Genomic DNA, 26944 nt, shown 5'->3' with positions numbered 1-26944 from the left:
CGTTGGGGCAGGAGGCTTGAATTTTTTTCTGTTCCCTGCCCTTAGTCTATAGTTCCTCCTCCTGTTTGCTCCCATCACACCCTGTACATACATACAGCCATCTGTCTCTCTTACTATCCAGACTCCAAGTCCTTATTGTCTATAACCTGGCATGCGTTAGGTGTTAAGATATTTAGAAATCCATTTAGAACTAGCTTATAAGCACAAAGAAAGAGCACTGATGGACTCACATAACCAAACTGTAGGGATGACCAGAACCATGGCTTCAGATGCTAGCAGGGTTCTTGCCATCTTGGGTCTATCCCTCTCTCTGTGGATCTGCTTCATTCAGCCTTGCCTTAGACAGTCTCTGCCATAGACTAGGAGCATGACCTCTGATATTTCCAGACTCACATCTTTACATCTTCCCTTTGCCTCCAGTTAGAGAAATCCCAGATAGGTACTCTGACTGGCTCAGCTTATATCAAGTTCCCACCCCAACCCATAAACATTAGTAAGAGAAAGCATGTGTGTGTGTATGCATGTGTGCACAGGCACACTACACACACACACACAAACACACAAATTTAAAATTAGGCAAGATTTTCCTTAGGGCATGATTTTTAAGGTGTCATCTGACTAATTTAAGAGTTAGCCAGGTTACAAGGAGGGAGTGTTTCCACTTGAACAGAGACCCAGTAGAAGGATGCCAAATACTTCTTTTAAAAAGGTGAGTCTTGCTGTAATAAACAGACAAAAAAGATTGCAGGGGGCAGGTAATGCTGATAAACCACTGTGCAGAAAAGAGTTAATAAAGAAGGCCTGAGTGCTATCCTTTGAAAGGCCTGCTTCCAAGGTTGGCCCTTGACTGGTATCTGGGAACTTTGATTTTGGGAGAGTTTCCACCATCCCACTGATAAGAATGGCTCTCTGTGCCTAAACTGTACAAACAATGTGGTTTATGCTGAACATACCTGCTTTCTTTCTGGGAATCTAGAACTTTGGAATGTGCTAGGCAGTGGGTACCTATGTGACCTGCTCCCAATAAAAATCTTGGGCAGAGTTTCTTCTTTTTTCTTTTTTTTTTTTTTTTACATCTTTATTGGAGTATAACTGCTTTACAATGGTGTGTTAGTTTCTGCTTTATAACAAAGTGAATCAGTTATACATATACATATATCCCCATATCTCTTCCCTCTTGCGTCTCCCTCCCTCCCACCCTCACTATCCCACCCCTCTAGGTGATACCAAAGCACCAAGCTGATCTCCCTGTGCCATGTGGCTGCTTCCCACTAGCTAGCTATTTTACGTTTGGTAGTGTATATGTATGTCCATGCCACTCTCTCACTTTTTCCCAGCTTACCCTTCCCCCTCCCCATATCCTCAAGTCCATTCTCTAGTAGGTCTGTGCCTTTATTCCTGTCTTTCCCCTAAGTTCTTCATGACATTTTTTTCCCTTAAATTCCATATATATGTGTTAGCATATGGTATTTGTCTTTCTCTTTCTGACTTACTTCACTCTGTATGACAGACTCTAGGTCCATCCCCCTCATTACAAATAGCTCAATTTCGTTTCTTTTTATGGCTGATTAATATTCCATTGTATATATGTGCCACATCTTATTTATCCATTCATCCGATGATGGACACTTAGGTTGTTTCCATGTCCTGGCTATTGTAAATAAAGCTGCAGTGAACGTTTTGGTACATGACCCTTTTTGAATTATGGTTTTCTCAGGGTATATGCCCAGTAGTGGGATTGCTGGGTCGTATGGTATTTCTATTTGTAGTATTTTAAGGAACCTGCATACTGTTCTCCATAGTGGCTGTACCAATTCATATTCCCACCAACAGTGCAAGAGGGTTCCCTTTTCTCCACACCCTCTCCAGCATTTATTGTTTCGGGTTTTCTTTGTTTTGTTTTTACCAGTTTCTCTGTTTCGAGATTTTTTGATGATGGCCATTCTGACTGGTGTGAGATGATATCTCATTGTAGTTTTGATTTGCGTTTCTCTAATGATTAATGATGTTGAGCATTCTTTCATGTATTTGTTGGTAGTCTGTATATCTTCTCTGGAGAAATGTCTGTTTAGGTCTTCTGCCCATTTTTGGATTGGGTTGTTTGTTTTTTTGGTATTGAGCTGCATGAGCTGCTTGTAAATATTGGAGATGAATCCTTTGTCAGTTGCTTCACTTGCAAATATTTTCTCCCATTCTGAGGGTTGTCTTTTCGTCTTGTTTATGGTTTCCTTTGCTGTGTAAAAGCTTTGAAGTTTCATTAGTTCCCATTTGTTTATTTTTGTTTTTATTTCCATTTCTCTAGGAGGTGGGTCAAAAAGGATCATGCTGTGATTTATGTCATAGAGTGTTCTGCCTATGTTTTCCTCTAAGAGTTTGATAGTTTCTGGCCTTACATTTAGGTCTTTAATCCATTTTGAGCTTATTTTTGTGTATGGTGTTAGGGAGTGATCTAATCTCATACTTTTATATGTACCTGTCCAGTTTTCCCAGCACCACTTATTGAAGGGGCTGTCCTTTCTCCACTGTACATTCCTGCCTCCTTTATCAAAGATAAGGTGACCATATGTGCATTGGTTTATCTCTGGGCTTTCTATCCTGTTCCATTAATCTGTATTTCTGTTTTTGTGTCAGTACCGTACTGTCTTGATTACTGTAGCTTTGTAGTATAGTCTGAAGTCATGGAGCCTGATTCCTCCAGCTCCGTTTTTCGTTCTCAAGATTGCTTTGGCTATTCAGGGTCTTTTGTGTTTCCATACAAATTGTGAAATTTTTTGTTCTAGTTCTGTGAAAAATGCTATTGGCAGTTTGATAGGGATTGCATTGAATCTGTAGATTGCTTTGGGTAGTAGAGTCATTTTCACAATGTTGATTCTTCCAATCCAAGAACATGGTATATCTCTCCATCTATTTGTATCATCTTTAATTTCTTTCATCAGTGTCTTATCATTTTCTGCATACAGTTCTTTTGTCTCCTTAGGTAGGTTTATTCCTAGATATTTTATTCTTTTTGTTGCAATGGTAAATGGGAGTGTTTTCTTGATTGCACTTTCAGATTTTTCATCATTAGTGTATAGGAATGCCAGAGATTTCTGTGCATTAATTTTGTATCCTGCTACTGTACCAAATTCATTGATTAGCTCTAGTAGTTTACTGGTAGCTTCTGTAGGATTCTCTATGTATAGTATCATGTCATCTGCAAACAGTGACAGCTGTACTTCTTTTCCGATTTGGATTCCTTTTATTTCCTTTTCTTCTCTGATTGCTGTGGCTAAAACGTCCAGAACTATGTTGAATAAGAGTGGTGAGAGTGGGCAACCTTATCTTGTTCCTGATCTTAGTGGAAATGCTTTCAGTTTTTCACCATTGAGGACAATATTGGCTGTGGGTTTGTCATATATGGCCTTTCTTATGTTGAGGTAGGTTCCCTCTGTGCCTACTTTCTGGAGATTTTTATCATAAATGGGTGTGGAATTTTGTTGAAAGATTTTCCTGCATCTATTGCGATTATCATATGGTTTTCATCCTTCAAATTGTTAATATGGTGTATCACATTGATTGATTTGTGTATATTGAAGAATCCTTGCATTCCTGGGATAAATCCCACTTGATCATGGTGTATGATCCTTTTAATGTGCTGTTGGATTCTGTTTGCTAGTATTTTGTTGAGGATTTTTGCATCTATGTTCTTTAGTGATATTGGCCTGTAGTTTTCTTTCTTTGTGACATCTTTGTCTGGTTTTGGTATCAGGGTGATGGTGGCCTCATAGAATGAGTTTGGGAGTGTTCCTCCCTCTGCTATATTTTGGAAGAGATTGAGAAGGATAGGTGTTAGCTCTTCTCTAAATGTTTGATAGAATTTGCCTGTGAAGCCATCTGGTCCTGGGCTTTTGTTCATTGGAAGATTTTTAATCACAGTTTCAATTTCAGTGCTTGTGATTGCTCTGTTCATATTTTCTATTTCTTCCTGATTCAGTCTTGGCAGGTTGTGCATTTCTAAGAATTTGTCCATTTCTTCCAGGTTGTCCATTTTATTGGCATAGAGTTGCTTGTAGTAATCTCTCATGATCTTTTGTATTTCTGCAGTGTCAGTTGTTACTTCTCCTTTTTCATTTCTAATTCTATTGATTTGAGTCTTCTCCCTTTTTTTCTTGATGAGTCTGGCTAATGGTTTATCAATTTTGTTTATCTTCTCAAAGAACCAGCTTTTAGTTTTATTGATCTTTGCTATCATTTCCTTCATTTCTTTTTCATTGATTTCTGATCTGATCTTTATGATTTCTTTCCTTCTGCTAACTTTTGGGGTTTTTTGTTCTTCTTTCTCTAATTGCTTTAGGTGTAAGGTTAGGTTGTTTATTTGAGATGTTTCCTGTTTCTTAAGGTAGGATTGTATTGCTATAAACTTCCCTCTTAGAACTGCTTTTGCTGCATCCCATAGGTTTTGGGTCGTCATGTCTCCATTGTCATTTGTTTCTGGGTATTTTTGATTTCCTCTTTGATTTCTTCAGTGATCATTTCGTTGTTTTTTTTTTTTTTTTTGCGATACACGGGCCTCTCATTGTTTTGGCCTCTCATGTTGTGGAGCACAGGCTCCAGATGCGCAGGCTCAGCCACCGTGGCTCACAGACTCAGCCACTCTGCGGCATGTGGGATCTTCCCGGACTGTGGCATGAACCCGTGTCTCCTGCCTTGGCAGGCTGACTCTCAACCACTCCACCACCAGGGAAACCCCACTTCGTTATTAAGTAGTGTATTGTTTAGCCTCCATGTGTTTGTATTTTTTACAGATCTTTTCCTGTAATTGATATCTAGTCTCATAGCGTTGTGGTCGGAAAAGTTACTTGATACAATTTCAGTTTTCTTAAATTTACCAAGGCTTGATTTGTGACCCAAGATGTGATCTATCCTGGAGAATATTCCATGAGCACTTTAGAAAAATTTGTATTCTGTTATTTTTGGATGGAATGTCCTATAAATATCAATTAAGTGCATCTTGTGTAATGTATCATTTAAAGCTTGTGTTTCCTTATTTATTTTCATTTTGGATGATCTGTCCATTGGTGAAAGTGGGGTGTTAAAGTCCCCTACTATGAATGTGTTAGTGTTGATTTCCCCTTTTATGGCTGTTAGTATTTGCCTTATGTATTGAGGTGCTCCTATGTTGGGTGCATAAATATTTACAGTTGTTATATCTTCTTCTTGGATTGATCCCCTGATCATTATGTAGTGTCCTTCTTTGTCTCTTCTAATAGTCTTTATTTTAAAGTCAATTTTGTCTGATATGAGAATTGCTACTCCAACTTTGTTTTGGTTTCCATTTGCATGGAATATCTTTTTCCATCCCCTCACTTTCGGTCTGTATGTGTCTCTAGGTCTGAAGTGGGTGTCTTGTAGACAGCATATATATGGGTCTTGTTTTTGTATCCATTCAGCCAGTCTGTGTCTTTTGGTGGGAGCATTTAATCCATTTACATTTAAGGTAATTATCGATATGTATGTTCCTATTCCCATTTTCTTAATTGTTTTGGGTTTGTTATTATAGGTCTTTTCCTTCTCTTGTGTTTCTTGCCTAGAGAAGATCCTTTAGCATTTGTTGTATAAAGCTGGTTTGGTGGTGCTGAACTCTCTCAGCTTTTGCTTGTCTGTAAAGGTTTTAATTTCTCCATCCAATCTGAATGAGATCCTTGCTGGGCAGAGTAATCTTGGTTGTAGGTTTTTCCCTTTCACCACTTTAAATATGTCCTGCCAGTCCCTTCTGGCTTGCAGAGTTTCTGCTGAAAGATCAGCTGTTAACCTTATGGAGATTCCCTTGTGTGTTATTTGTTTTTCCCTTGCTGCTTTTAATATGTTTTCTTTGTATTTAATTTTTGACAGTTTGATTAGTATGTGTCTTGGCGTGTTTCTCCTTGGATTTATCCTGTATGGGACTCTGTGCTTCCTGGACTTGATTAACTATTTCCTTTCCCATATTAGGGAAGTTTTCAACTATAATCTCTTCAAATATTTTCTCAGTCCCTTTCTTTTTCTCTTCTAATTCTGGAATCCCTATAATTCGAATGTTGGTGTGTTTAATGTTGTCCCAGAGGTCTCTGAGACTGTCCTCAATTCTTTTTATATTTTTTTCTTTATTCTGCTCTGCAGTAGTTATTTCCACTATTTTATCTTCCAGGTCACTTATCCGTTCTTCTGCCTCAGTTATTCTGCTATTGATCCCTTCTAGAGTATTTTTAATTTCATTTATTGTGTTCATTGTTGCTTGTTTCATCTTTAGTTCTTCTAGGTCCTTGTTAAATGTTTCTTGCATTTTCTCTATTCTATTTCCAAGATTTTGGATATCTTTACTATCATTATTCTGAATTCTTTTTCAGGTAGACTGCCTATTTCCTCTTCATTTGTTAGGTCTGGTGGGTTTTTATCTTGCTCCTTCATCTGCTGTGTGTTTTTCTGTCTTCTCATTTTGCTTATCTTACTGTGTTTGGGGTCTCCTTTTTGCAGGCTGCAGGTTCATAGTTCCCATTGTTTTTGGTGTCTGTCCCCAGTGGCTAAAGTTGGTTTAGTGGGTTGTGTAGGCTTCCTGGTGGAGAGGACTAGTACGTGTGTTCTGGTGGATGAGGCTGGATCTTGTCTTTCTGGTGGGCAGGTCCACGTCTGGTGGTGTGTTTTGGGATGTCTGTGGACTTATTATGATTTTAGGCAGCCTCTCTGCTAATGGGTGGGGTTGTGTTCCTGTCTTGCTAGTTGTTTGGCATAGGTTGTCTAGCACTGTTGCTTGCTGCTCATTGAGTGAAGCTGGGTGCTGGTGTTGAGATGGAGATCTCTGGGAGATTTTCGCCGTTTGATATTACCTGGAGCTGGGAGGTCTCTTGTGGACCAGTGTTCTGAAGTTGGCTCTCCCACCTCAGAGGCACAGTACTGACTCCTGGCTGCAGCACCAAGAGCCTTTCATCCACACGGCTCAGAATAAAAGGGAGAAAAAGTAGAAAGAAAGAAAGAGGATAGAAGAAAATAAAGTTATTAAAATAAAAAAATAATTATTAAGAAAAAAATTAAACAAAAAACGGACAGATAGAACCCTAGGACAAATGGTGAAAACAAAGCTATACAGACAAAATCTCACACAGAAGCATACACATACACACTCACAAAAAGAGGAAAAGGGGAAAAAATAATAAATCTTGCTCTCAAAATCCACCTCTTCAATTTGGGAAGATTCGTTGTCTATTCAGGTATTCCACAGATGCAGGGTACATCAAGTTGATTGTGGAGATTTAATCCGCTGCTTCTGAGGCTGCTGGGAGAGATTTCCCTTTCTCTTCTTTGTTCTCACAGCCCCCAGTGGCTCAGCTTTGGATTTGGCCCCGCCTCTGCGTGTAGGTCACTGGAGGGCGTCTGTTCTTCGCTCAGACAGAACGGGGTTAAAGGATCCCCTTATCTGGGGGCTCTGGCTCACTCAGGCCGGGGGGAGGTAGGGGTACGGATGCAGGGTGACCCTGCGGCGGCAGAGGCCGGCATGACGTTGCCAGCCTGAGGCGCGCCATGCGTTCTCCCGGGGAAGTTGTCCCTGGATCCTGGGACCCTGGCAGTGTCGGGCTGCACAGGCTCCCCGTAAGGGAGGTGTGGAGAGTGACCTGTGCTCACACACAGGCTTCTTGGTGGCGGCAGCAGCAGCCTTAGCCTCATGCCCATCTCTGGGGTCCGTGGTGTTAGCCACGCCTCGCGCCCGTCTCTGGAGCTCCTTTAAGCAGCGCTCTTAATCCCCTCTCCTCGCGCACCAGGAAACTAAGAGGGAAGAAAAAGTCTCTTGCCTTTTCGTCAGGTCCAGACTTTTTCCCAGACTCCCTCCGGGCTAGCCGTGGTGCACTAACCCCTTCTGGCTGTGTTCACGCCGCCAGTCCTCTCCCTGCGCTCCGGGAAGCCAGAGCCTCAGCTCCCAGCCCCGCCCGCCCCGGCGGGTGAGCAGACAAGCCTCTCGGGCTGGTGAGTGCTGGTCGGCACCGATTCTCTGTGCGGGAATCTCTCCGCTTTGCCCTCTGCACCCCTGTTGCTGTGCTGTCCTCCGCTGCTCTGAAGCTCCCCTGCTCTGCCACCCGCAGTCTCCGTTGGGCAGAGTTTCTTAACGAGCTTCCCTGGTGTATATTTAACATGTACTGTCACAACACATTGCTGGGGGAATTAAGCACATGCTGTGTGACTCTGCAGGGAGAGGACTCTTGAAAGTTTCCTCTGGACTTAACCCAATATGCCTGTTCCTTTTGCTCTTTTACTTTGTTTTTTTGCTGTAATAAATCATAGGACTATATGCTGAGTCTTGTGAGTCTTCCTAGTGAATCATCAAATCCGGAAGTGGTCTTGGGAACCCCCAACACAACTATTTAGGCTGGAATTTATAGGTCTAGGCAAGAAACGATGGAAGCATGGTCCGGGGTGTTGGAACTGACTTGAGTGATATTTTAAAAACATTGATAGGATTTGGTGATTGTTTTAATGTAGGGAGAAAGAGACAGGAAGGTATCAAGGATGTCTACAAGTTTCTGAATTTAGCAACTGATTAAGTGGTGGCAACTATTTACTAGGGGAGTAGCATAATATAATAGAAGGGATAACTGAACTGTGTGGATTCAAGTTCAGACGTGGGTGCTTATTAGCTTTGTTGTCACAGGCACATCTTTTGAAGCTCAATTGTCCAACTGAGCCTGTTAACGAGGATTGAAAGGAGACATTTGAAGAAATTTTCTAAGTTATTAGCTGTATATAAACGTTAATTATGATGACTAAGCTACCATTTATTAAGTACCTAATATGTGCAAGGCATTTTACATATTGTTACTACTGTTTTTGCACTGTTATAGCTTTCATTGAGTTTTAAAATTCAATTAGAGTGCTTAAAATATTGGGATTTTTTTTTTTTACTTTAGAAGTTCTATATTGTATTGTATTATTTTTTATAAGATATATATCAAATTAGAAGCAGATGAAGTGTTGGTTTTAAACACTCAGACTCCCAGACATTTTTATTAAGCACATGATGCCCAGTAAGGGGATTTGCCAAGGGTACACAGTTATTCTGAGGTTGAAACAGAGCATACTTCTCATTCTGCTAAAAGCCTCTTATTGGCATATTGTTTAGATGAATAAAGGGAATTTGATTTCATAATTTCAGATCTGTTGGGCAGAAAATATAATATCATATTGTTATTTTATTACTTAAGTGTTGAACAAAAACCAGTTACACATGCAAGGAAAGTCATGTATTTGTGAAATTATCTTGAGTACAAAATTTCTAGATTCCAAAGAAATAATGATCTTCTCTTTCTCTTGTAGACCATTTCACCTGCATTGTGAAGGTGCTTTTTACCCTATTGTACACGCAAGGTCTTGTGGCACTTTCAGTTAAATGCAATGAGGAAGATAGGTCAGCCTGGAAACACACGGGAGCTCTCAAAAAGGTTAGTGTCTTGTCTGAATTTGTTATTTAGTAGTTAGGTGAATTTATTTAAGTTGGTGATATGAATGAATGAGATTAGATGTTTGAAAGGCAAAACGAGTTATTTTTAATAATTTAAAAAATAGATATATTTACTTTTGGTTGCGTTGGGTCTTCGTTGTGGCGAGCGGGGGCTACTCTTCATTGCAGTGTGTGGGCTTCTCACTGTAGTGGCTTCTCGTTGTGGAGCACAGGCTCTAGGTGCACAGGCTTCAGTAGTTGTGGCTCGTGGGCTCAGTAGTTGTGGCTCTCGGGCTCTAGAGCGCAGGCTCAGTAGTTGTGGCACACGGGCTTAGTTGCTCTGCGGCATGTGGGATCTTCCCGGACCAGGGCTCGAACCTGTGTCCCCTTCATTGGCAGACGGATTCGTAGCCGCTGCACCATCAGGGAAGTCCACAAAATGAGTTATTAACAGTATTTTAATTGGAAATGGAGCACCTTCAGGCTATAAAAGTTAAAAATGTTTTCCTTGCCCAATGAGGTCTTCTGTATCTATCTCTAAATGTTGACCTTTTCCCCTTTGTATCTGGACAGTTTTGTTTTTGCTGCAAGCCTTAAACTTAAAGAAGTTATAAAAATTGTATCAACATAATTAGCAAGTAATAAAATGTATGTAGACTTACCTGTTTTACTTATCTGTCATCTTCTCCTTGCCTCATCCCCAATCACAATCCAAGATCGCTTTTGACTCACCACTTCTAGATTTAAAAATCCTGGCCTTTTCTTAGTTATACCTCTTTAAAAACTACTTTTTTCCCATGTTTAAAAATATATAGATATATAAGTTCTTAGTAAATTTAAAGGCATTCTCTTTCAGTTAAAATTATATGAACAATTTAGAAAAATTCTGCAAGTTTAGTTAAATGTAAGTATTTTCAGTGGCTTGAAAACAAATGGGATACTATGGAACCAAAGTATCCTATGTATACCAAAGTATACTTTGGAACCAACTGTATACTATGGAACCAACTGAGTGAATAGTTTGGCGTAGAGATAGGTGAAATAAGAAGATTACTTCCCTGTTTATTTGGGGAAGTTGGTAAGAAAAAATAATAAGTATAGTGTAAATTGAACCTTTTCTTTGGTTTATAGACTCTTAAAGAAGTTTTAAACCTCATTGAAAAGTTTCTGTTAAAATCATATCTACTTGTATTAAAGGAGAGAAAACCAATTATAGATATTGATACATGAAATGTATTCAATATAACCTTCTCTTTTTTCACTAGTTTAGTCCCAAATCATGATTATGTGTACAGAATTTTAATGTAGTATCGTTATGAAGTTTGTTATATCTTAATTTAGGGATACTGGTTGTTGGCCATTGAACCTGAGTACTAGGCCAAGTTCCTGCCACTAAATAAAGATATTACTTTTTTGTTCAAGACATAAAAACTCTCTGAACCTCAGCCTTGTCATAGGTAAATGAGAAATTAAGAACATATGATTTATAAGGCCCCTCTATTTCTAAAATTCTGTTATTTGAAATAACAAAATGAATTTCTGTCTTTTCCTTCAGTGATTGTTTTCCTCCTTGTTTCTAGTTGTTTTGTGGATAATTTTGCCTTCTGCAATTATCTTTCTTTTTTCTAAATATTCTTTTAGTCTCTCTGAGTACACTCTAATCCGATATTGGGATTGTTTGTATTCAAATCAGGTGTAACAGGTTTCTGTGCTGTGTCATTGTTTAAATGTTTCTTTAGTAAGTTGTCTAACCATGAAAAAGTACACATTTAAAACATTTTCTGATATAGTTTGGGTCTAAATCTATTCATCTGACTGTTCACTAAAATGACACCTACTGACAGAAAATTAGACAATTGTAAATCTATGATGGAAGGAACATGAAGTAATTTAGGTAACTTCTGTCAGTTTTCTTTCTCAATTTGATCGTTGTTAGCTATTTTTAAAAATAATAAAACATTTAATATAAGGCAGATTCTTATCAGAACATAAATTAGAAATTTATAGCCATATAAATTGCTTCAGTGAATGAAAACAAAAAATTATGATATTCTGCAGGTTGGTTTGCCACATTATTAGCTTTTTCTACCATAAATCTAAACATCTAGGTATATAGGATTGTAAATAATAATATTTATGGGGGCTTCCCTGGTGGCACAGTGGTTGAGAGTCCGCCTGCCGATGCAGGGAACACGGGTTCGTGCCCCGGTCCGGGAAGATCCCACATGGCGCAGAGCGGCTGGGCCCGTGAGCCATGGCCGCTGAGCCTGCATGTCCGGAGCCTGTGCTCCGCAACGGGAGAGGCCACAAAAGTGAGAGGCCCGCGGACCGCAAATAAATAAATAAATAAATAATAATATTTATGAATAATGAAATATCACTGTGATTTCTGTAATTATTCTGTATCATTCATTCTTCCTTTAAAAAATTTCCTTCTTCCTTTAGTTCTTCTTTCCTTTAGTTCTTCCCTCCTCTCACTCCCTTCCTTGTTTTCTTTCTTCATTGAGTCTCATTCATTTCATCCTTATAATTCCTTATCCTCAGGTATGATAATTCCAATGAAAACAGATCTAATCTGGTAAAATAAAATACATAGGTACTGTGTTATTTTCAAAGGGATTTTAGAGTTAATTTGATAATGAGGTTTATTTGTTTGGAAAAATCATCATTATAGTTAGTATAAATTGTGATCTTTTGGTGAGTGGAATTTCTGTTAAGAGTTTTTATACCAGGATTTCTTAATCTGGGGTCCTTTCCCTTTGTTTTGTTTTGGGGAGTAGGACCATAGGATCCAGCATATACTCAAAGGGCCTGTCACCCCAAAAAGTTTAAGAAGCACTATAATTTTTTCTTTTTTAAAATAAATTTATTTGTTTATTTTTGACTTTGTTGGGTCTTCGTTGCTGCATGCAGGCTTTCTCTAGTTGCGGTGAGTGGGGACTACTCTTCATTGCAGTGCACGGGCTTCTCACTGTGGTGGCTTCTTTTGCTGCGGAGCACAGGCTCTAGGTGCGCGGGCTTCAGTAGTTGTGGCACACGGGCTCAGTAGCTGTGGCTTGTGGGCTCTAGAGCGTAGGCTCAGTAGTTGTGGCACATGGGCTTAGCTGCTCCGCGGCATGTGGGATCTTCCCGGACCAGGGCTCGAACGCATGTCCCCTGCATCAGCAGGTGGATTCTTAACCACTGTGCTACCAGAGAAGTCCCTAGAAGCACTATAGTTTAGACAAAGCATCTACCCAAAACAGCATCTGTTGCATCTCTCAACTCTTAATTCTTTTCTTTATTTAACTCACATACTTCTGCCACTTCTCCCACAGGATTCTTCTGATCATGATCCTGGGTCTTTCATCCATGGTCTCAGAAATCCTCTTCTTAAGCTTTATTTATTTAAAAAAAAAGAAAAGCTTTACTTCTTAAAGCTTATCTTCTTAGCTTTACCAAGGAGCCTACTCTTTGCTGTATTTAAATATTGCTTATATAAAATATGGTTTTCTAAGACTTCTTATGTATGAAATAAAATTATTTTCTTATCTAATACTCTTCTAATGGGAAGAGTTCTCAATACAAAACAGTGACTACTACATTATATTTGACTTTCTGATCTGATATAGTACCTCCTTTAAGTAAAAAAAAATACTTAAAATGTATCTGATAATAATAATTTAAAAAATAATTATTGCTCAATAACTTGCTTGGGTGATTTGAGTATCATTTGTTTCTTATTGGAGGATATTTCCCCCATAATTTGGAAAGTATTATACTTGAAATACTTTTCTGTTGTTATGCTCTATAAATCTTTTACTCAAAAGAGTATATTGAATTAGGCTTTTAGGCTGTCTTGTATATTTTCACAACTTTAAATATGTCACATTGATTAATAAGCAGCAAAATTGTGGTAATATTTTCTTTTGAATTGCCTATTCAAGAAGTACTCTGATTAAATCAATTCTAAAAACATAACATGTTGCTGTTTTGATATTCAGTGGGATGTTGATTCTTGTAAATTATATGTAACCTGCAGGTCATCATATTTGGCAAGTGATCATCCTGTTGATTAATTAGGCAGGGGTGGGGTGTGTCACATGATACAAGGATAGCAGTTGCTGAGTCAGGGACTTTTTATAGTTTATTCAGGACATGATAACACTACATGGCTGCATGATATGGCAGAAAGCAGAGGAGTAATTTAAAAATAATGCAAAGAACTGATTATTAAAAGAGAGACATCCAGGCAAGTTCCAAGGTCAAAAACTCCATTACCAAAATAAATTCCATCAATTAACCACCAGGTATTATTGCTCAGAGTTTTGTTATGCAAAGGGAGACACAGAAGATATAAAGCATAGTTCCTGACATTTTGGAATTTACAGTCTAGTTGAAGAGAGCACAGTAACATGTGAGAAAGAAAGACAGTATCATCAAACAACAAATTCTGTGGTCCTGACTATTAGGGCCTTAAAAATTCAGGATAAACTTATATCCCATAGTGTTTACTCAGTTCTTATATTTTACTATTTTAAAAATATAGTTAGGGACTTCCCTGGTGGTGCAGTGGTTAAGAATCCTCCTGCCAGTGCAGGGGAAATGGGTTTGAGCCCTGGTCTGGGGAGATCCACATGCCGCGGAGCAACTAAGCCCGTGCGCCACAACTACTGAGCCTGTGCCCTAGAGCCCGCGAGCCACAACTACTGAGCCCGCGAGCCACAACTACTGAAGCCCACGCACCTAGAGCCCATGCTCCGCAACAAGAGAAGCCACCGTGATGAGAAGCCCACACACCGCAACGAAGAGTAGCCCCCACTTGCTGCAACTAGAGAAAGCCCACACGCAGCAACGAAGACCCAGCGCAGCCATAAATAAATAAGTAAACAAACAAATGAATAAATAAATAATAAAAGATAATATAACAAATTTAAAAATTAAAAGTATAGTTAATGAATAAACATCACAACAAACTTATTACTTTAAGATTATACTTCCCTGTAATTCGCAACAACTTTTAATATCTCAGTGAATATAAAAAGTATATTTCTTTATGTGCAAAAACATTATTGAAATAAATTTAAATTTATAAATAGCCATTTTTTTCCTTTCTTATAAAAAGTATAGTCATTAAGCTTAATTAATTTGTAGATTGTTATTTAATGTTTTCTGTAATAAACATATGGTCCTATTTATTTTATTTATTTTTATTTTTTGCGGTACGCGGGCCTCTCACTGTTGTGGCCTCTCCCGTTGCGGAGCACAGGCTCCAGACGCGCAGGCTCAGTGGCCATGGCTCAAGGGCCTAGCCACTCCACGGCATGTGGGATCTTCCCGGACCAGGGCACGAACCCGTGTCCGCTGCATTGGCAGGCAGACTCTCAACCACTGTGCCACCAGGGAAGCCTGGTCCTATTTATTTTTACATTAAGGTGTTTTAACAAATTCTATTCAAGGAATTTGAGTAAAACTATAAAAGAAAAAAATTTGGGGTCCATGTTATGTTTCATGCGTGTATGATTTTATCACTGTAACGAGTATATATATACTTCTATTTTTTGCACACCACTCTATAAACATTTTTTTCTGTAGATCAAATTTGTCATATTTACTGCCTATAAAATATTCTGGTATTGCATAATTTAGGTAACTGCTTCACCTTTTTAAAAAAAATAAATCTATTTATGTATTTATTTTTGGCTGTGTTGGGTCTTCGTTGCTGTGTGTGGGCTCTCTCTAGTTGCGGTGAGCGGGGGCTACTCTTTGTTGCGGTGAGCGGGCTTCTCATCGCAGTGGCTCCTCTTGTTGCGGAGCACGGCCTCTAGGCTCGTGGGCTTCAGTAGTTGTGGCTTGTGGGCTCTAGAGTGCAGACTCAGTAGTTGTGGTGCATGGGCTTAGTTGCTCCACAGCATGTGGGATCTTCCCAGACCAGGGCTTAAGCCCATGTCCACTGCATTGGCAGGTGGATTCTTAACCAGACAAGTCCAATAATTGCTTCACTTCTGTTGGTCATTTCTAATTTTTCACTATTATAATGCTTCAGTGAATGTCATGGGTATAAAGTTCTTCTTTTCTCTTTAGATTATTTCCTTAGGAAGAATTTCCAGGAGTGAGAATTACTGGGACAAAAGATATGATATAGATACGTTCATTTACACATATATTATGTAACTTATATGCTGTCTTTTAAAGAAGTATTGGAATAGCTTTCATCACCTATCCAAATTCATTGTGAATCCAGAGGTGTACTGTTGTACACAGATTTTGAGAAAGTGAAGTTTACATGCTTGAAAAGTAATGAAATCATGATTATACTCTACTCATTAAAAGGTATTCTTTCCAATGTAAATAGTTTTGTAATTTTCAGTGACTAATGGAATTAATTTTTAATTTTTTTCCAGAATACATGTGATGCAGAGAAGTCTTATGAAGTCTTATTGAGCTTTGTGATAAGGGAACTATCTAAAGGAAAGTTATACCATGAAGAAGGAATGCAGGAGTGTGCAACGGTATGTTCTCTATGACCAGATGTAGTGGTTATTTAAAAATTTAGATTTTCTTGCCATTATGAATATTACTGTTTGTTATGTCTATTATAGAACGAATTGTTCTGATTTTCTTTTTTAACTTTAGATTAGCCCTATTGCTTGGTCTCCTGAATCCACGGAAAAATACTTACAGGACTTCTGCTTACATTTCCTCAGAATCACCAGCCTTCTTCAGCACCACCTTTTTGGGGAAGATTTACCTAGCTGCCAGGTATAATTTGTGGTAGAGAGTAGGGAGCCTTTTTTTAAACAATTATCTAATTTAAAAATATATACTGACATATAATACTTATATCTATTATATATCCAGAACTGTCATACAAGTATATGTTAGTCTAACTCAAAGGAATTAATATTTAGAATATTTACTATTATTGTTACTTTTGTATTTGTTAACATCTACCCATTTTTATGGTAATATTACTAATATTTGACATTAGAGGAGTTTTGGATTAGATCTGTGGTAATAAACACCCAGTACTTGAACAGAAGATAGTATTCATATTAATATATTTATCACTAATTGTCATTGGCTTTTACTAGCCTTTTTAAAGGGTGTCATGTTATGTTGGCCAGCAAGCTGGTTGTTTTGAATATCTGATGGCATTTATGTAATTTTAGAATTGCAAAATATTTAATTTGTAGCCAATTAAAACTTGGATGAATGAATTATCACTGGTTTAATCTATTTTGTAAAACTGTGGGTCAGTGTCAGTAGGCAAGAAAGTGACAGAGTAGGAAACCAGAAGGTAAGTAAACCAAACTGTGTTTATAGGATTATGTCCCTGACATTATCTGCCATTCATTTCCAGGGAATTCGATGTGAGAGTTAAGTCACTTATATGTATGGTCTTCGAAGCCTGCATGCGGTATATCAGAATTAAGCTGTTGATGGTTCCTTCTCTCTTAAATAATTGACCATTGCATTAAATAGTTTGGATTGCTTGGTTTTTATCAAGTGATTCAAGATAAACTCTGCACATTTGTCCCCAAAACATTCTATTTAGAATTCTAAGATATTGAACAAATTAAAAATATTCATCCATTAGATAGTTTCTTTCATAGTTATTTATTTTTAAATTTGAACTTAAAAGCATGTTTCCTTCTGGCATGTGAAGCATAGAGAAGGTTAATCAAGCAAAATTTACTACTTCCTTCGTCAGCTTTGCTTTCTTCACATTTAAAAACCAAAGGCTGTGGTTTTTTGTGTTCTTGTTACCTTTGTGTTCTTGTATTCTTGGTTTATTTTGTCATTTGTTTTATTGGAGGGTATTTTTCTCCCATAAATTGAGAAGTACCTGGAAGCAGAAGCTCTTGTATTGAGCACTGAAAATTAGTCCAAGGCTTGGGTGTACAGCGATGCCTATAGTAGAGCACTGGGAATATACTTAGACCAAGGAAGAAATTTATCTATTAGGAGGCATGAAAAGGAATGGTGTGACATAGTGTCAGAAAGACAGGATAAGCGGAAATTGTGGTGGATCTTGAATTTCACATGAAAGGAATTTGGACCACTGAAAGGTTTTTGGACAAAAATGTGACATGATTCAAATTTTATTTCAGCATGAAACCTCATTCCAATATAAGACATTTTGTGAGCTGTGAGGATTAGAGGGACTAGGAACAGGAAAGCCAGTTGGGAAAGGAAATATTAGAAATAGAAGACGATAGGAAGCAATTAAAGATTTCGGAGATGAAATAGTAAGGATTTGACAGCTAGTTGAACATGTAGGAGTCAAGGGAGAAGAAGGAAGCATACTGTACTTGGTTTTTGAGCCTGGGAGATTTGAACCGTTATGGTACAGTTGATGGAGGAGGAATATGGAGCAGTTTTGTGTGGGCCGAGATGAAAATATTTTGCATATATTCAATTTGAGGGGTTGGTTGGATTATTTGAGTTAAGTAGATATATTCACCTGAAGTAAGAAAAGTAAGATTACAACTTTAGATAGAAATTTGCTCTTTTTGTTTAGAGTTCTGTCATCTGTGTAATCTTTTTTTGCTTTTAAGTATATATGTAATACATAAAAATGTATATAATTATAGAAATAAATGAATATATAATATAGAAATAAATATACAGTTAGATATTTGCTTGCTCTTCTACTTTATTCACTTTGGCTTTTTTGTTTCTATTAATCATGATAGTATGCTATAGATGGGTATAATATATGCCTACTTTTAACTTTTGTGGATTTGACATGTTTTTCTTTATGTCACTTTCTTTCATTTGGAGTATTTTGTTTCACCCATTCATATCTCATACTTTTATCCAAAAAATTTTTATTAAAATTTATTCTTTTGCTCCCTTTGATTCTAATTGCAAATCTACTCACTCAGCAGTTTTCCCTTAATGTTTTCTTCCTTATTTCTTGAAGTTAACTCAGGAATTGTTCATTCATAGCCCTTTGTTTCATTTGGGGGAGAAAGGACTAAACATTTATTTGTTCAAAGATATTTACAGAGCAGTTTATAATGGCTGGCTGTTTCTTAACTAGCGTATAAACTAGGTTTTCACTTTACAGTGAGGAAACTGAAGGATGAAGACACATCTAAGCTAGTAAGTCAGTTAGAGGTAGAATTTATCACATTCATCTGATAGTATTTATATTGTTCCCCTTGTTCACTTCTTGAACTGAAATTATCTTTTCAATTTTGAGAGGAAAGATGGAGGTGCAGATGCACGGAATTCAGTTGATCACACTCCTCAGCTTTGGCGTACTAAGTATAGTGCCTCTAATATTATTCTCCCTTTGTTCCCCACATGATATCTTATCCCTTACTTCTCAGAAGTAATGTGTATGTCAATATAAACTGCATATAGTGTTATTTTGTGTTTGTTTAACTTGTATAACTGGTATTGTGCTATAAATCTTGTATCTTTCTTACTTTCTTCGTGCTAAATGTTATATCATTTAGAGCTAATCATGTAGCTCGAGATAATTCTTTCTTATTTCTTCATAGTGGTATTCCAATATATGTGTATTCCATATTTTACTTACTCCTCATTGGTGAACATCTAGGCTGCCTTCAAATCTTTGCTACCATGAAAAAAAATAAACTGCTGCAATGGACCTAATGTTTTGTATACTTTTAAACTTTCTCTGGATTCTATACCTAGCTAGCTATGGGATTGCCTATGTATGTATGGGATACATTCTGCCTCCTTGCCTTCTAACATGGCTGCTCAAGGTTCACATTCCCATTTGCATTGTGTGAAGGTTCTTGTTTTCTACCCTATACTTGCTAGCACTTTTATTATCCAGTGTTCTAATATTTGCCAGTCACATGGGGGTAAAGTATATGCTTATGGTTAATTTACTTTGCATTTCTCTAATATAAATGCAATTGATCATCAGTCCATGTACTTTCTAGACATTTAAATTTTCCTCTGTGTATTTCCTATTCCTATTCTTTGAGCATTTAAAAAAAAATTGGGGTTTCTGTCACTATCTTGCTATTGCTTTGTCAGTTTTGCAGATATCTTTTTTTTTTTTTTTTTTGCGGTATGCAGGCCTCTCACTGCTGTGGCCTCTCCCGTTGCGGAGCACAGGCTCCGGACACGCAGGCTCAGTGGCCATGGCTCACGGGCCCAGCCGCTCCGTGGCATGTGGGATCTTCCCGGACCGGGACACAAACCCGTGTCCCCTGCATCAGCAGGCGGACTCTCAACCACTGCGTCACCAGGGAAGCCCTGCAGATATCTTTTAACAGACTTTGTATTGCCCTTTGTGGAACAGAAATATTTAATTTTAATGTCGTCAGAGCTATCACTTTTTTATTTATGACTTATGCTTTTGGAATCTTATTTTTAAAATCCTTCTCCAGTCTGAGATTATAAAGTTATTTTATATTTTCTTCTCTAATTTTTATAGTTTTGTCTTTACATTTATATTTTTCATTTAATCTGAAGTTTATTTTGTAGTAAGGTATGAAGTAAAGATCTAATTTTTTCTCCATTTGATGAGGCAGTTTTCCTAAGACTATTTACAAAATAATCTATTTATAAAATAACCTGGCTTTTTCATACTAATTTCTTATGCTAACGTGTTTCTGTATTTCTGGGTTCTTTGTTGTATACTACTGACCTATTTGTTCCTATACTAGTAGCACACTCTTAACAATGGTTTTATTATAGACATTATATCTGGCAGGGTGAGTTTCACTTTTTTTTTTCCTTCTAATATCTTTTTGCCAAATGCTTTTTTCTAAAATTTTTTGCTGGTTAGCTATATATGCACCTTTATTCTTATATATAAATGTTATATCAATTCGTAACTATCTTTCCAAACTCCTACAAGCTGTTAGATGAGAACCACTTTGAATTATCGTTTTAAGGCATTGAACATAGTTTTTATGTCCATTTATTCAGGTCTTCTTTTAATATTTTCATAGAATTTTAAAATTGTCATCTTAAAGTCTGGTATTTTTTATAAAGCTAATCTAGAGACTTTATGGTTTTAGTTTCTATTTAAATGATATCTTGTTTTCTGTAACATTCTCTGATTACTCCTTGCTGGTATAAAATAATACTATTGATTTTTGTATGTTCTTGTGACTGAGCACTTGCTGAACTCTCTATTAATTCTAGTAGTTTGCCTGTTGATTCTTTTAGGTATTCTGTGTATCATATCATCTGAAAATAATGACAATATCATCCCTTCCTTTCAAATCTTTATTTCTCTATTGTTGTCTTAATGCATGTCCAGTATTATTTTGAGCAGTGAAAGTAATAGGCAGTATCCTTTTTTGTGCCCTACCCCAAAGAGAATGCTTTTAACGTTTCCTGTGTATGTCTGTTTGTTTTATTGTAAATGGAATCATTTAAAATTACATTTTCCAATATGTTGCTAAAATGGAGAAATCCAGTTGGAATTTTTGAACGTTAATCTTCTATATTTAGCCACCTTGCTAATGAATTCAGTGATTATTTCTAATAGCCAGGACGCTCTTGAGTTTAATAATACGCTTTTTTTTTTTTGATGTTGGGGGTAGGATTTTACTAATTTATTTATTTATTTTTGCTGTGTTGGGTCTTCGTTTCCGTGTGAGGGCTTTCTCTAGTTGTGGCAAGTGGGGGCCACTCTTCATCGCCGTGCGCGGGCTTCTCACTAACGCGGCCTCTCTTGTTGCGGAGCACAGGCTCCAGATGCGCAGGCTCAGTAGTTGTGGCTCACGGGCCTAGTTGCTCCGCGGCATGTGGGATCCTCCCAGACCAGGGCTCGAACCCGTGTCCCCAGCATTAGCAGGCAGATTCTCAACCACTGTGCCACCAGGGAAGCCCAATAATACACTTTTTAAACAAACATTTTGTTATCCATGGGACATCATCAAGAATGGTACCTGGTACATGTTCTGACACAGAAGCCTGCTCTCCACACAAATCTATTAGACTTTCCTTATTTAGTTAAATATCTTAGTCTAACACTATTTCTAGTACCATATTGGGGCTGATTTTAGTAACTCATGTGGTTCTCTTTGTCTTTGCTCCAACTTAATTGCATCTTCTCTTATTTATACTCTAATTCTGGAATTATTAACAGAGGGACTGGAGGTAGTTTTTGAATTCCATAGCATTGTTTGTAAACTGTTTGTGTATTTTTCTTGGAAGAAAATAGTTATCAGTTTATTATAGGTGGATTATCCACCCACCCTCCAAAGTTGAAAAACCACTGCTCTAATATACCTCCTTTAATTCTTTTGTCTTTCTTCTGTCAAAAGTAGTTTCTCTTCGAGTAATAATGATAGCTAGCATTTATTGTACACTGACTACATGCTAAGCATTGTTTTAAGTGCTTTGCATTTAAATTCATTTAAGTTTCACAAAACTATGAGGTAGCTGTTATAATCTTCACTTTACAGACAAGAAAACAGGCACAGAAAGATGAATGACTTGCTCAAGATTCACAGCTAGTAAGTAAAGCTGCCAGAATTCAGGCACATTTAGTCCAGATGCCGGATCTGTACTATTAACATCTGAGCTATGCTGCTGCTTCATACACAAATCAGTTTTTGAGGCGAACATGTTATTTTCTTCTAGTTTTAAGTCTGTAAAAGCCACTATCTTATTGCATATTATACTCTCCTTGATCTCAATATGAATACTCTATAGATATTTCTTAAAGTATAATAATATAATGATTGATTTGTTGATAGTCGAATAGACATACAAGAATAGCAGACAAAATTGAAAACATCTCAAGTGTCCATCAGTGAGAAACAGGTTAAATAAATTGTGGTTTATTCATACAATGGCATACTCTGCAGAAGAAAAAAGAATAGAAAGTTTTCTATGTGCTAATGTGGAAAAATCTCAAAAATATTTTAAGTATCCCAAAGCAAGGTGTGCTTATATTAAATGAAAATAGAGGAAAAATAATGGTACTCATATTTGCTTGTGTGTGTGTATGTATGATACTCTGGAAAAATACGTTAAGAATTATGGTCAGTTCTTACCGAGGAGTTGGGTTAGTGAGTTTGAGGTTTGGATAGAAGGGAAAAAAGAATGGTGGAGAGACTTTTTTAAAAACAGTATCTTTTTATACTTCTAGATTTTAAATAGTGTAAATATACCACTGCAATAATTTATAGAAAAAAAAGTATTTTTTGAACAGTTAATGTATTCACATTTTTTAAAATTCGAGAGGTACAAGAAGATATTCTATGGAAAAAAAATCTCTGTTTACCCCTTTCACTAGCCACTTGATTGCTGCCCAGTTGCTATCAGTTTCCTCTGTATTATTCCAAAGACATTTTATGCATATACAAGAAATATGTGTGTGTGGGGAGGGTGTATTTTTTTTTTCTTTTAGTCCTCTTTTTATACATTGTTCTTCAGCTTGCATTTTTTTTCCCTTAAGAGTGTATCTTGGAGATCATTTCATATTCAATACATGAAGACCTTCCTCATTTTGTCTTACAGTTTCAGAATATTTCATGTATGATGTACCAGGATGTATTTAATTAGTCCCCTATTAATAAACATTTGGGTTATTTCTAGTCCTTTGCTATTTACAAATGATACTGCAATGAATGATAGTATGCAGAAGTTATTTTGCATGTTTTTGATTATAGGATAAATTCTTAGAAGTAGCTGAGTAATATTCCATTGTATATATGTACCACATTGGGAAGCTGCTGTATAGCACAGGGAGCTCGGTTCAGTGCTCTGTGATGACCTAGATGGGTGGGATGGGGGGGGGGCGATGGGAGGGAAGTCCAAGAGGGAGGGGATGTATGTATACATATAGCTGATTCACGTCGTTGTACAGCAGAAACTACCACAACTTTGTAAAGCAGTTATACTCCAAAAAAAAAAAAAGTTTATGCACACACACACAAAAATCCTTAGAAGTGATTTGCTGTTTCAGCATTTGCATACTTTTGTAGTTTTGATGGTTATTGCCAGAGTGCCTTTCATTGAAGTTGTACCAATTATGTTAACACCAGTGATGTGTGAAGGTTTCCCTGTACTTGTGTCTACTTAGTGTGTTATCATACTATTTAACCTTTGCCTCTAGATCTTTGGTCTAGGTAAAATAGCTCAACGTAGAGTTTTTTTTTTTAAGGTTGTTTCAATTTATATTTTTCCTAAGGTTGAGCATTTTCCTTATGCAGAGCCATTTAGTTTTCTTTACTATGACCTACTTGTTACATGCTTCTTTTGAAAATAATTAGGAAATGAAAATGACTGGGAAAATCATTTAGTATCTGATCTTTAAAAAAGTATCTCATGATTTTTTCTTTGTGTAGAATAATCTGCCACTCTCATCTGTTTTGTCCAAGTCAAATGATAGGGAGGAATGAGAAACTTTTCTTTCATTTTTTTCTTCTTTTATAAATTTTTCCTCAGGTTTCTTTCATTTTAGTGACCCACTTTTTGGATTCAACATCTGCTTCACGAGAGGCCAAGTAATCCTGAAGTAGTCTGTGAATCCCAGGGGGGAAAATACATTTATGTAGATCTTTGTTCATTTTTATCCATTGTTGGATATCCTGTCATAAAGAAGATGAAAAAGTATTGCTATTTTCCTACCATTAGTAGTTCCCATTGTCTCAAGTTGTTTTTGTGCCTTACCTTAGAACATAAATGCCCTCTCTCAATAGAGCAGGAAGATATAACAGCTGTAAATATATATGCACAAGACAACAAAACCCCAAATTACTTAAAGCAGAAATTGACAGAATTGAAAGAAGAAATAGACAATCCACAATTATACCTGGAAACGTCAGTGTTTTTTCTTAGTAATCAATAACAAGTAGATAGAAAATCAACAGGGATAAATGAGACCTGAACCATACTCTTAGTCAGCTTGATATAATTGACATCTATAGAATACTCCACCAAACAATATCAGAATGCATATTTTTTACAAGTGCACATGGCCCATTCACCAGAGTGTACCATATGCCAAACCATAAAGCAAGTAGCAATAAATTTAAAAGAATTGAAATCGCAAAACATATTTTCTTACCACACAGAATTAAATTAGAAGTCAGTAAAAGAAAGAAATATATAAATCCCCAAATGTGTGAGAATTAAGCAGCACACTTCTAAATAACTTATGTATCAAAGTAGAAATGACATGGAAATCAGAAAACACGTAAACTGAGTGAAAATGAAAACACAGCATAGCAAAATTGTGAAATGCCCCTAAAATAGTTCTTGGAGAGGTACATACAGCTTCAAATGCTTATATTTAAACAGAGGAAAGGTCTAAAATCATTTTTTTTTTTTTTTGCGGTACGTGGGCCTCTCACTGTTGTGGCCTCTCCCATTGCGGAGCACAGGCTCCGGATGCGCAGGCTCAGCGGCCATGGCTCACGGGCCCAGCCGCTCCACGGCACGCGGGATCTTCCCGGACCCGGGCACGAACCCGTGTCCCCTGCATCGGCAGGCGGACTCTCAACCACTGCGCCACCAGGGAAGCCCAGGTCTAAAATCATTTATCTAAATTGTTACTTTATGAAACTAGAATAAGAGTAAATTAAACCCAAAACAAGTAAAAGAAAGGAAATTACAAAAATCAGAGCAGAAGTCAGTGGATAGTAATGGAGAAACAGTAGAGAAAATCAATTAGTTCAAAATCTGGTTCTTTGCAAAGATCAATAAAATGGATACACCTAAATGTCAGGAGCTCAGCTGAGCTGGGAGAGAAAGAACTGAGCTGCTAGGTACTGGAGTGGCTGATTAAAGCAGGAAGCCACAAATGAAAGAGTTAAACCTTTAATCACTTACTGTGATAGTATAATCAAGAGGCTAAAATCAGAGAAAATGCTGATTCCCCGTTCCATCGCCTTCATAGAATGAAGTACCGGTTAAGGATCAGGTGGATCAGCACAGATGTGGGAATCTGTTAAGGGAGCCGCAGACAGAAGGTTCTTGCAGTGTTATGAGCTCTGAGGTGGAGAGGAGGGTGAAGGGGTAGGGATAGGAGTGGAAAAGTCCTGGGTACTGAGTCAGAGTGGGGAAAAGTTTCTTAGTTTCAGCTTTTTCCCTTCATAAGCTGGCCTTGGCAGAAGTGTCAAAGTGACCCCTGCCCAAGGCCTCAGATAGAGGGGCCTAGGAATAAAGGCGCCAGGCCTGGGAATGTAAATGTGTGAAAGAGCATGACTGGACAGGGGGCCTGAGACCATGATTGCAGATCCCTTCAGAGACTGCAGTGCACTGACTGTGTGCCAAGTCTGGTGGAGGGAGGACAGTTTTCACCATGAGACCTGAAAAGTAAAACCTTTGTAATTATCTGTGGTTAGACCTGAAAAAACACATACAGGTTTTTTGTTGTTTTTTTGTGTGTGTGGTACGCGGGTCTCTCACTGTTGTGGCCTCTCCCGTTGCAGAGCACAGGCTCCGGACGCTCAGGCTCAGCGGCCATGGCTCACGGGCCCAGCCGCTCCGCGGCATGTGGGATCTTCCCAGACCGGGGCACGAACCCGTGTTCGCTGCATCGGCAGGCGGACTCTCAACCACTGCACCACCAGGGAAGCACACATAGGTTTTTAACCAGGAACCAGACTCCTCACTAGATTGATATGGAAAAAAAAAAAAAAGAGAAGATACAAATTACCAATATCAGGAATGAAGGAGGAAACGTTCCTACAGAACCATAAGAGAATATTATGAATAACATTTGCAAACAAATTTGATAACATCGATAAAACGAACAAATTCTTTGAAAGATACAAATTACTAAAACTGACTCATGAAGAAATAGAAAATTTTGAATAGGTCTATATTGAGTAAGGAAATTGATTTAGTTATTAAATGTCTACAATTATTATCCTGCCAAAAAATGAGATCAACAACTTTATAACAACAACGATAACATCATGATGAATTCTATGAAAAATTTAAGGAAGAAATTTTATCAATATTATATAAACTCTTGGCAAACAGAGGAAGAAGGGACACTGCATACTCATTTTATGAGGCCAGTTTTACTAATACCCAGTCCAGGCATCATGAGAAAAGAAAACTACAAACCCATATCTCTCATGAACATAGAAGCAAAAGCCTTAATAAAATATTACCAGTAAAAAGGATAATACACCATGACCAAATGGGTTTATCCTAGGAATGCACATTGGCTCAACAACAATAAAAGATCAATAAACTTAATTCACCATATTAATAGAATACATTTTTTAAAAGCATATGATCATCTCAGTAGCCATTTGACAAAATCTAACACCGTTTCATGGTAAAAAAAAAAAAAACACCAAAAAAAGTATTCATAGAAGGGAAAGTCTGATAAAGGGCACCTATGAGAAACCCATAGCTAACATCATATTTAAAAGTGAAAGATAGAAAGCTTGCCCACAAAGATAAGAAATAAGGCAAGGATGTCTGCCCTCGTCCTGTCTTTTAAGCACTATATTGGAGGTTCTAGAAAGAGCAGTTAGGCAAGAAAAAGAAATAAAAGTCATCCAGATTGGAAAGGAAGAGGGAAAACAATCTCTGTTTGCAAATTAG

The 26944-nt window shown here is 37.5% G+C and overlaps 1 protein-coding gene across 3 annotated transcripts in view; it reads left to right on the top strand.

The window, feature by feature from the left end:
* The window catches only part of UBR3 (ubiquitin protein ligase E3 component n-recognin 3), a 232659-nt gene that overhangs the window by 192514 nt on the left and 13201 nt on the right, over window positions 1-26944 (top strand). For all 3 annotated transcript variants that reach the window (XM_032637364.1, XM_032637365.1, XM_032637363.1), the window contains exons 33-35: window positions 9319-9443; window positions 15826-15933; window positions 16058-16183. In XM_032637364.1, coding sequence (XP_032493255.1) covers window positions 9319-9443; window positions 15826-15933; window positions 16058-16183 — 359 coding nt within the window. The remainder of the gene's footprint in view (window positions 1-9318; window positions 9444-15825; window positions 15934-16057; window positions 16184-26944) is intronic.

This window comes from Phocoena sinus, chromosome 7 (assembly GCF_008692025.1).
Source record: "Phocoena sinus isolate mPhoSin1 chromosome 7, mPhoSin1.pri, whole genome shotgun sequence".
In the NCBI taxonomy this organism is placed as follows: Eukaryota; Metazoa; Chordata; class Mammalia; order Artiodactyla; family Phocoenidae; genus Phocoena; species Phocoena sinus.
Note: the sequence above shows the minus strand (reverse complement) of the source record. Positions and strands in the feature narration are given on the sequence as shown.